Here is a 10,978-nt window from a genome sequence, read left to right as displayed (position 1 = left end):
GGCCGGGTCTTTCTGAGCTGCAGGCGTGAGGTTTGGTACTGTCATGAACAGGGTTCAGCTGCAGGAGATGCGGACCCTGAGTATTTTGACAAGTTTGCAATGCATACATGGATGTATACCAACATCCTGATTTCACACAGAATGACAGAAATGATCAAGTTGGAAAATCCCTCCCAGCCCATCGAGTCCCAGCTGTGCCCGATGCCCACCTTGTCCCCAGCCCAGAGCACCGAGTGCCGCCTCCAGCCCTTCCTGGGACACCTCCAGGGTTGGGCACTCCAAACCTCCCTGGGCAGCCCCTGCCAAGGCCTGAGCACCCTTTCCATGAAGAAATTGCTCCTGATGTCCAACCTAACTCTGCCCTGGACCAGCTTAAGACTGTGTGCTCTCATCTTGACTCCATCCTGCCCTACACCGTTCGGAGTCCGGGCTGTCCGTGACTGCGGGGTGCAGCCACTGCCTGTCCCACGGACCAGGTCAGTCCTTGCTGACAATGCTTCAAAGGACACAGAGGTAGGTCATCCCTACTTGGGATAATTTTGATTTATTCCCCATCGCGGCCCGGCCCGGCCCCGCCCGGTGCGGCGGCGGCGCGGCCCAGCCCCCGGCGGGGCGGGCCCGACCCGGCCGGGCCATGGCGAGCGGAGCGCGGGGTGAGCGGTGCGGCTCGGCCGGGCCGGGCCGGGCCGGGGATCCAACGGGGCTTTGCCGGGGCCGGGCCGGGGCTCCGCCGGGGCTCCACCGGGCTCTACCGGGGCTCTACCGGGGCTCCGCCGGGGCTCCACCGGGCTCTGCCGGGGCTCCGTGGCGGGAGGGCCGCGCTGAGGGGTCCCCGCCTTGTCTCCGCAGGCGCCTGGAGCGAGTGGCCCGTGGATCACTTCCTGCGCACCGGGCACATCGGGGCGAGGGACGGGGCCGCCGTGCGCTGGTTCCACGCCGCCAACAGCAGGGCCCGGGCGGCGGAGGCCGCGCGAAGTGAGTGTGGCACAGGACCCTTCCCCTTCCCCTTCCCCTTCCCCTTCCCCATTCCCCTTCCCTTTCCCCTCCCTCCGCCAGGATCCCCATGGCTTTTAAATCCCTCCAGGGATGGGGCCTCCATCAGAGCCCTGGGCAGCTGTGCCAGGGCTGGACAGCCCTTTCTGTGAAGGAATTTCCCCAATATCCACCCGGAGCCTGCCCTGGCCCAGCCTGAGGCCGTTCCCTCTCCTCCTGTCCCTGTTCCCTGGGAGCAGAGCCCGACCCCCCCGGCTGCCCCCTCCTGTCAGGGACTTGTGCAGAGCCACAAGGTTCCTGGTGCACCAGCCTGGGCGGCAGTGAATGTTATGTAAATTTTTGTGAATATTTGACAAATACATATTTGTGTAAATTTATATATAATATGCTTTATCTTGAATACTATCACTAGCTCTTTTCTTCGTATTTCAGTCTAACTGTGTGTATTGGATTCTCTGCAAAGCTGATAGCACTGCCCAGATTCACGATATGAAGCTGTTTTCAAGAGCTGGAGCCACTCCTAAGACCCGTCTTCGCCTGTGTTGTGTGTTAGCTAACATTTTCCTAGTCAGTTTTGACAATGAGTCAAGGGGAATGCTCAGTCTCTGCCAGTGTTAAATCCTGTGCTCATCTTTCCTCTGTCAGGAACCCTGTTTAGAGAGGAAAAGACCTGAAATTTAACAAGAGTGCATTCACATGTTGGGTGTCCGTTTTTCTGTTCCCCTGAAGAAAAGACGCCACGTGGTTGCTTGGCCAAATGTATCCTCAAAGATAAATTTTCACATGCTTGTAGGTTTGCAAAGAGTTTAGTGACCAGAAACCCCCCAAAATTGCCTCTTGTGTCACAGCAGTTCCTGTCTGAAGTAAGAGTGCACGGGGTGGTGCAGACAGACCTGCTGGGTAATTGTTGCCCTGAAGCACCGAAAGCTGAGGTTTAATTTCTCGGTTTAATTTCTCAATCCCCAGGCGATGTGCACATGGTCGAGGCGGATGTTCTCCTGCGGGGAGGGAGAGGGGACCCCATCCTGGCTCACCCCCCGGACACTGACAGTGACATCACCCTGCAGGAGTGGCTGGCAGAGATGGTCAGCACCAATAAAGGCATCAAGCTGGATTTTAAGAGGTATCTCAACAAAAAGATTATGTTCTTTGCATTCTTACCAGTTACAATTCTACAGGTGATCGTCAACCAAACAGCTCCTTGTGCAGTTTAGCATGATGTATTCAGGGCATAATCCATAGGCAAACGTGGTCCGTAATACCCAAAGCATGGCAAGAACAAAACATTTAAAAGTGTTTTGAACTACAGATAATGATTTCTTATGTAGTGAATTGGGTGCCGTGAGCAGAACTTTCCCATGGGAAGGTGAAATGGTGGTGCCTCTCTGGAAGGCCCCTTTCTCTGGCCTAACTCATTAACTAAATGTTCAGAGGTTCATTCACAGTTTGAACCATTAGCTGTTTCATTGTCTCAATGGAAAATACACCTGAAAACCCCACGAGATTGCCTTTAAAGAGTTGGAAGTGAGCTGTGATTTCCAGACATGCACCCCTTCAGCTCCTCACTGGCTTTGTCTGAGTTTCCATGTGCTAAGTGTGTTTTGGCAGCAAATTACAAAGAGCTTCATCAGCGCTTAAGTACTCTGTAGAAATGCAAAAAAACCCTCAAGATAGTTGTAAAATATGATTTATGCTTGTGGTTTTGTGTAACACAGTCACGATTTTCATGCAAAAGTTCATGAAAGTGCAAAACGTGGGCAGGCTAAATCTGTTTATTGTTGCAGGATCTGTGTGTGTCCTTCTGGGCAGAGAAGGGAAAAAAGAGCAGTAGGCATTTGTTTGGGCTTATTTCTTGTGAGTTTTGGTAGGGATTTTCCTCCATTTTAATTATTGTTTAAATTAATTCTAAGCCGCCTACCTTTCGTTTTTCCCCAAGGAGTTTACAGCCAAGTGCAGTGATTTAAAAAAGCTTTTAAAGGTACATTGCATTATAAAGGCCTGATTCTATAAAAGTATTTAAAAATACACCACACAGTGCAGATAGAGTCAAATAACTGTTAACAGAATTTGATGTTCCTTTGGATAGTATTTATTTGGATGCCATTGCTGAAGTTTTGAAGATTTTTCCAATAGTACTTTAAAAATCTACTTTCTATATCTATCAGCTTGATTGACCACGTAATTACATTTCCTGCTGGCTTTGGCTACTGAAATTAATGTATTCTGCAAAAGGTCTTCAGTGTCCCACTTCAGAAATGCCAAAGTCATTTCACATGAAGTCAGCAGTAAGTCTGAATTTTCTAAATGCACTACAACAAAACCAGTGCTCTCTGGGGTCTGAGTTTTTTTGGGGTTGGGTTTTTTTGTTCTTGTTGATTGGCTTTGGTTTTTTCTTTTTCTTTTTTTTTTTTTTTCTATGTTGCCATTTTGGTTTGGGCTTTTTTTCTCACTACATTACCTTATACTTTGCAGTACAAAGGAAGGCGTTCCGCTCGCCCTGACAGTCCCTTTCATATGTGAGGATGTGAACTGTTCTGGCCCCAGACAGTGTGAGAAGTGCTGAAGCCCACATGTTAGCTCAAGCCATCACTGGCTTTTCTCCTAGACAACTTGAGCTCATCCCGAGTGAGTGGAATTCCTGCCTCTGTGCAGCTTTCCCAACAGCAGAAAAGACAAAATATACAAAGTGACTTTACAGAGGAAACAAGACAAACACCTCAGGGGACAGTTGCTGGTTTTAGAGCTAACCTAATTTCAAAAATCGGACCCTACTGATTTTAAATTCCTCAGTGTTACATGGTGTGTTAATTAATGTGCAGTGGCAGAAAGATTTCCTTGGTGTAAATTTCTTTTTCCAATTGTTCCACATCTCTTTTCCTTCTACAGTACTTCGAATATTTTGGTAGGATAGAGTTAGAAAAAAGCTAGTTGTGCTTTTTCTTTTGGCTTGACAGGACAGTAGGAATATGTGACTGTAGATTTTGTTAAATGCTCACAAGGTGTCTGCACTGGTTGCCCAAGTGATTTTTAACCATTTAATAATTAGTTGTCAGATGAACATTGGACAGGTAGGCTTCTCTGTGCTGCCACACTTTTGAACTGGGGGAAAAGCCACGACCAGGTGCTAAATGTTCAAGTGGGTGCCTTTTCACTCTTTCAGTTGCCTGAAATTGGTCCATGTTGAGCTTTTTATTCTCCTAGTACAGGTGCATCATCTTGCACAGATGTGAAGGTAACTTTGAGTCTGGATCTGAAGTAGTGCTAAAGTCTTTGCCACCTTGAGCGTGGTTAAGGTGACGAGAGATGACTCTCACTCTTTGGACTGAACTTACAGCATTTGTGGCTTTCGGGTCTGATGAAACAGCAGTGTTAGAGACTGCAGTGGCTTCCTTTGTTAAAACCCTTCTGAGGCCTGCGATGCAGAGCTGACAAGGCCGGGGCCGTGAGGGGAGGCCGGGCAGTGCGGGGGGCAGGGGCTGGGCGGTTTGACTCCCGCAAGGGCGGCCGTCACCGGGCCCGCCCGGGGGGCTGCGGTGGCCCTGCGGTGGCCCTGCGGTGGCACTCCGTGCCCTGACGCTGCCCGTGTCCCGGCACAGCCTGGGCGCCGTGGGACCGTCGCTGGAGCTGCTGTCGCGGCTGCGGCGGGCGCTGGAGCGGCCCGTGTGGCTGAACGGGGACGTGCTGCCCGGGCCCCGCGGGGGCCGCCCGCCGCTGGACGCCCGCGCCTTCCTGGCCGCTGTCGCCTCGTCGTGCCCCGCCGCCACCCTGTCCCTGGGCTGGACCACGGGCTGCCACCGAGGGCAAGGTAAGGGCAGGGCTCGGGCCCGTCTCCGGCTGGCCCCGGCCCCGCGCTATGCCCCGGGGCAGAGGGCGGTGGCTGTGGGAGCCTCTCCTGCGCTCAGGGGTCTGGCAGGGCCGGACCGCAGCTCGGGCAGTGCTGGAGGGGCGGCACAGCTGGGGGAAAACCCCATCTCTTTGCTGTTAAAGTGAGCTGGTTTGTACTTTAACTGTTCCTTCTCACCTGCTGAGGGCTTCTGAGGGACAAACTCCTTCGCCTCTGCTCGCAGGAGGGCTCTCCCTGAATCCTGGGAGCATTGGTTTGGTGATCGGAATCCTGGCATGTGTCCTGAGGAAAAACAGAGCAGCCGAAAATTTGAAACTTTAGCTCTGCTTTTTCTGACCACTAAAATCGAATTGTGGGTCAGCGTAATCCCTAATATTACATTTCTCCTGGATACTTGAATTTTTGCAGTAAACCTTCAAATTTTCATTGTTTTAGAGCTTTTTTCACAGGCTTCCTCTTGCAATTCCCACTATAAGTAGCTGAGTCCCCTCCAAATGTCTGGAGCCACCATGGCAGGATTATACACCGTTCCCATTGCTAATTATTCATTAACAAGATTTAGTATTTTTTTGTATGATACACTGCAATTGTATTAAACTGTTTCTCCCAGGTATTTTCAGTGCAGGAGACAATTCCTGGGAAATGCATTAGAAATACTGAGTAACCTTTGAAAATTAATTTAATTTCATCTCCATTCTAAATTTCACTTTATGGAAATACTAATTAAGGTTCTACTGTAAGAGTTAAGAAAGAAAACCGTCTCATTTGGGTGATTTCAACTAGAAGTTGCTGCTTGCCCAACAAAACTTTTTTTTAATATTTACTGCTTTTTTAGTCTTTCCAGTCACCACATTACATATGAGTAATTGATAAAAAAGTTATTAACCATTGTACTAGGATTTTCATAGCCAGTAGAAACAAAAGAACAATTAAATATAATTTGAAATAGTTCCAGTCCCTGTAAAAATCTCAGCAAAGTCCCTTTCAGTATTTTAGATTGTTTGATTTTAGCATTCTTAGGCACAGAATGTTTTTGTCTGTGTGTGTTTCATTTGTGTATAACCTCATTCCTAGCGGATTGGGTTTTTTTCCTAATTTTTTCTTCCTTCTTCTGTTTTTATTTTTAAATGGTCCCTGACAATTTAAAACTACGCCACATTGAAGTCAGTGGCGTAGAGTCTTTTAGAGAAAGGGCAAAGATACATTAAAAATGTCACATTCCGTAGCTGTATGTAAATTAAGTAACTATTTATGTAATGTGTGGGAAGTAAAGGTTCTCATCGTAGGTTTGTTTCCCATGCCGATGCTGCCTTTACTGCTTGTCCCTGTGGGCCGGTTCTGTCCCGCACCGCCGGCAGTGTCCCTGCAGGGCTGTGTGATCACCGGGCCGGTTCTGTGTCCGCGGCCCCGCTCTGAGCGCCGGTTCTGTCCCCAGGCTACGCGTGGCCCATGGTGCAGGAGATGTCCCGGCTGTGCCAGCCGCTGTCCCAGCCCGTGACGTTCGCGGTCAGGGCCGCGCTGGTGCCCAGCTCCGTCCCGCAGCTCCAGTGGCTGATGCAGCAGTCCCACAGGTCAGTGCCAGCCCTCACCTGTCCTGACCAGCTCGTGTCTGCGTGTATCAAACACAGCACGTTCATGTGCCCATGCTCATCCCGGTGGCCCTGGAAATGCTTTTGCTTGCAGTTCTTTATTTCCCTCAGGTCTCACAGTGATTCCTCAGACAGAAGGTCGCTATTAATTTCTTTAAAGTAGTTAAATTCCAGAGGCTCCTTTTTCATTACCTCCAGTAAGGACTTTCAAATGGTGCTTAGGTGTGTAATCCGGTTCTGCTGCAAACATTTCCTGAGATGAATATAGTTAAATAGACTACATAGTTTGATGTTGCAGTTGGGAATTCATCCAATCTAAAGACTTTGTATTGGATTCACTATTTATATTTTTTGTAACAATGTCACCTGGAAAATGTTAGAGATGATTTTTAGATGGGCAGTCAGGTGTTTCCCTCCAAGCTAATTAATTTTGTTGAGGCACTTGAAATGTATTCATTCAGTGGTTTTCATAAACGAACTTACATTTTCCTTTAAAGATTTTTCTTATAAACCCATAACTGTTTCATTATAGAAGTTATTCACATGTAATAGATTGAGAATAAATTCAGCTTCCCACATACTGCCATTTACTCATCTTTTTCACTTGCTCTGCCTACTGAGAATTTAATAAAGTTGTTCCAGCCAAGGTCAAAGCCCAAGACAGAAAACTTCAGAGAGTCTCTGAAAAGTTTCTAATTATTTAGAAACAACAGGGTGGACAAATAAAATGCTGATTTTCTTGTTTGTGGTGAAGACTCAAGACAGAAATTAGAATTAAGCATTTTAAACTGGGAAATTAGGTTAAAAATATTATTGCATTAAGAATATGTCTTATGAAGTGTGCCAGTCTCAAATATATCCTCATTGGATACAAACATTATTCCCACTGAAATACTAGGATTTTCTCTTTTACCTCAGCATAAAACTTGGGGGTTTTTAGTGGCATGATTAGAAGACAGAAATTCCTGAGCCAGTTTTGCTCACATACAACTGAATTCTAGATTTACCCATTTTTAAAATTAATAGTTTTATTAAACAAAGGTGAAGAACTAAGTGTATGTCATGTGAAGGATGTGGAGGGTAATGCCTTTAACTGAATAATGCTTTGGGGGGTTTCAGTGTTTTTTGAGGAGTTCTGTGCAATTAATGAGAATTGGGTAAGGTGGCATCTCTACACATCACTGACGTGACAGAGCACAGAGCACGGCAATCACCTGCGTCTGGGATTGCATCATATTTCCTGTTTTGAGGCTCAGCTTGTGACTATTGATTACTTTATCAAACCTTAAATGCTCAGTCTGCTGAATTTCTTTGCTGCATATTTACCTGAGGTTTTTTATATAACTCATCCCGAGGGTTGGCAGGACAATCACGGATAACTTGCAGAAATTCTTTGGGGGGGTGCAGTTGTTTGTATTTAATTACGTTTCTAAAATTAAGATGCTGTAATCCTGAATATTTTTAGGAACTTACTTGTGCAATGTCTTTCTGGTTTACATGCTTTATCTTAACATTCTCTTTTTCTCTTTGTTTCGTTTTTTTTCTCCCCTTTTTTTCTGGACATAGATACAGCCTCACTGTTTGGACAGGAAAGGAAGACATGTATTCTGTAGAAGACTTGCTTTTCATCCGAGAAAACTTTGATAAAAGTAGGGTTTATTACGACATTTTTGAGCCACAAAATTCTGAATTCAAAAAAGCCATTGGAATAGAATGGTAAATGCAAAGCAGGCAGTGCCTGACCTTATAATGCTTTCTATTGTAAACCCCTTTAAATGTGAGGATTTCTTGTTCAGAGAAATGCATTTTCCTTGCCAGAAGGACTATATTGAGCACACCTGTGGTTATTGGAGGAGTTTTTGTTCGGCACTGCATAGAGAGGCTTCTCAAATAGAAATGTAGTGCCTTCCCCATTGTTCCCTGCTCGCTGCATGGGATCTGTGGTGCCACACACTCAGGAGGGGACAATGGCTGTTTGTACTGCGCTGGCACTGCTCAGCTGCTCTGCCCCGCGGTCCCTGGCCCATGGTCACCGTGTCTGTGGTCACTGTGTCCGTGGTCCCGGGCCCGTGGTCTCTGTGCCCGGGCAGTGTCGGAGCCAGGCCACGGCCTCGGGCTGGGGAGCAGCCCCGGATGGTGCCGAGGGCTGGGGCCTGTGTGGCAGCAGAGCTGGTGGCCGCAGTGGCAGTGCTGGTCCCCGGGGCGGTTCCAAGGCTGGCAGGGGTCATTGCCTGTGGCTCTGAGGGCGTGGGTGCCCGCGGGGCCGCTGCGGCACACGGGGCTCCCTCAGTGACCACGGCTCTGCTCTGCTCCGTTGGGGCCTGTGCGTCCCTGCAGCTCTCAGAATTTTCTCAGAAATTTCCAAAAGTGGAAATTTCCCCTGACAAAAGCTAGAACCCTGCTAACCACCTGCAGGAAGAGCCTGACCTGGTTAATTTAAACCATTTATTGCCTCTTTGGCTGCTGCAGTTCCCCAGAATTCACACAGACTGAGACACCGTCTCTGTGGGATTGGCTTCTGCCAAACACCACAAACGATACTGGAAAAACCAAAGGTTCAGAGAAGACACTTTAGCTTCTGAATAAAAGCTGATGCTCTGAGAAGCATTACTCTGTCAACGTCTTGTACTCCTTTTCCCATTCCTCTCACATGGTTCCTGTGAAAATTTTGTTACCTCAGATGTTGTACAGAACATTTTACAGGCTGTTAGTACTACAGTAAATTGGAGAAATGTTTGGTTCTTACGTGGCATTGCTACAGCTGTGATAGAAAAGGTAGTTATGTTTCTTAATCCTAAATCTTGAAATATGGTGATTTCACATTGAAATTCAAGACTCCTTGTTGTTACCTACAACCCCTTATAGAGATTTATCCAATAATTGTTTTATGTTTTTGAGGGGTAGAGCTTTTCTCATTTTGGTCATCTGCTAAGATGTGCTTGGCTACAATTAGGAAATATTTTTCCACATTAGGAAGGAAACTACCTGATTATACTTGGGATAGCTAAACAGAGTATTTGATTTAATTTGCAGCAGCGGGCCAAGCGAGTGGCAGTACCACGAAAGGGTCACGTTTGGCTCTGTTATTTCTGTACTGAGTTTGGAGAAATTATGTATTTTTTATTTATGGTTTGTTGCAGGCAGTTGCATTCATTGATTTACAGGATTTCATCTCTCAGTGGTAAGGCCTTTTTGGGACCACATTTTTCTGTTATTTAGAAATCTTCCCACTGTCCAGTTCCCGCCTGAAGTACTGGAATTTGTTAAAAATCATTAAACTATTAAGTAAAAAAACATCAGCAATTGCCAGAAATGTTTTTAAGGAAGAAGTATATCTGAGCAATATCTGTGCCTGTCAGTAAACAGGGATAATCAGCTAAAATTAAAAGAAGACATCATCTGGATTACCAGGATGTGCCTGTGGTGAATTTGATTATTCTGTATGGATTAACCTATATGTATATGAATTCTCTATGTAATTTTTACCTATGGGTCTTTGCTAGTCCCCTGTGAAGTTGTTTATGTCAGTCTAGTCTGACTTGCACATCAATAAATTAATTTGATTTTGTTTCTCTGCGTTTATTCAAATGCTTTCCTAAAATACAGCATGTTACTGTGGGGCTGGCAGTGAGACAGTGAAGGAGAGATGAAGTCAGGTATTTGTTCTGATGGGGGCAGCAGGTCTGTGTTTTTCCAGCTGTAGCTGTCTTTTATTTTAGTATTTTTTCTTTTACCTTCTTTCAGAGTTCTGTCACTTCTACTACACGAACATTTGTAATTTACTGCAGTTTCAAGCCTTGTATTTCTCTGTAAATTTGAAGGATCTTAGTAAATAGATAACAGGGTAAAGAAGAGAGTTGTCATTGTGTCCTGCCATGACAGAGAAGCATCCTGGTGGGAGCAGAGCACTAGATATTTGCCAAGGTTTCTGTTGTTTAAATGTGCTCTGCAATCAAAGAAAATGCCCCCAAGGACACATTTTTTAGACATGGCTCTCCATCTGGTGTTCTGCCCTTCTCCATCTTCAGCGTTCATGCAAAGTGGGATGCATTTTTTAACCTGCTGACTGAAATAAAAATCAACAAATTGAGTATTTTTTTCAATTCATACCTTCAAATTAAATCTGAAATTATGCTCAGGGTCTTTATAACTCATTTAATAACTTGGTGGTTTACATGGCCCCATCCTTTCCTTTAAGGAAAAAATACAGAAATTAGAGTGTTGGGAATTAAAAGTATTTGGATTGGTTTGTTTTAGAAGGGTTAAGGAAAGCCTTGGAGTACATGAATTGTACCCTACATTGTATCCAAGACAGAGGGGGGATTTTCCACAGATTCCAGTGTTCCTCTGAAATTTCTTGATTAAAAATGTCTTTCAACTTTCAGACTATTTCTCTTAGTAAGGGTAAAGGTACTAATGTAATAAGAGGCATTCTAGTAAGAGGAAGTGTTTGGACAATTGTTTAAAGACAGATTTATTGATCCATAACCTTGTATTAATTAGAGACCTTTTTCTAGCACAAAATAGTTATTTTCTTGAAATTGTAATTGAA

The 10,978-nt window shown here is 45.8% G+C and overlaps 1 protein-coding gene across 3 annotated transcripts; it reads left to right on the top strand.

The window, feature by feature from the left end:
* The first annotated feature begins 616 nt into the window (after positions 1-616).
* FAM151B (family with sequence similarity 151 member B) lies at positions 617-9,996 on the top strand. 3 transcript variants are annotated; one of them, XR_007200885.1, is made up of 6 exons: positions 617-653; positions 850-975; positions 1,960-2,116; positions 4,590-4,798; positions 6,124-6,408; positions 7,993-8,079. XR_007200885.1 is itself a non-coding variant. In XM_048291334.1 (6 exons), the coding sequence occupies exons 1-6, from the start codon at positions 635-637 to the stop codon at positions 8,144-8,146; spliced, it is 801 nt and encodes a 266-aa protein (XP_048147291.1). In that variant the 5' UTR covers positions 617-634; the 3' UTR covers positions 8,147-9,996. The 3 variants fall into 3 exon arrangements, 2 of the variants coding, with proteins under 2 accessions (XP_048147291.1, XP_048147292.1); XM_048291334.1 differs by having other exon boundaries at positions 6,273-6,408; positions 7,993-9,996; XM_048291335.1 differs by lacking the exons at positions 617-653; positions 850-975 and adding an exon at positions 1,222-1,856 and having other exon boundaries at positions 6,273-6,408; positions 7,993-9,996.
* The last annotated feature ends 982 nt before the right edge of the window (positions 9,997-10,978 follow it).

This window comes from Corvus hawaiiensis, chromosome Z (genome assembly GCF_020740725.1).
Source record: "Corvus hawaiiensis isolate bCorHaw1 chromosome Z, bCorHaw1.pri.cur, whole genome shotgun sequence".
NCBI classification, from domain to species: Eukaryota; Metazoa; Chordata; class Aves; order Passeriformes; family Corvidae; genus Corvus; species Corvus hawaiiensis.
Note: the sequence above shows the minus strand (reverse complement) of the source record. Positions and strands in the feature narration are given on the sequence as shown.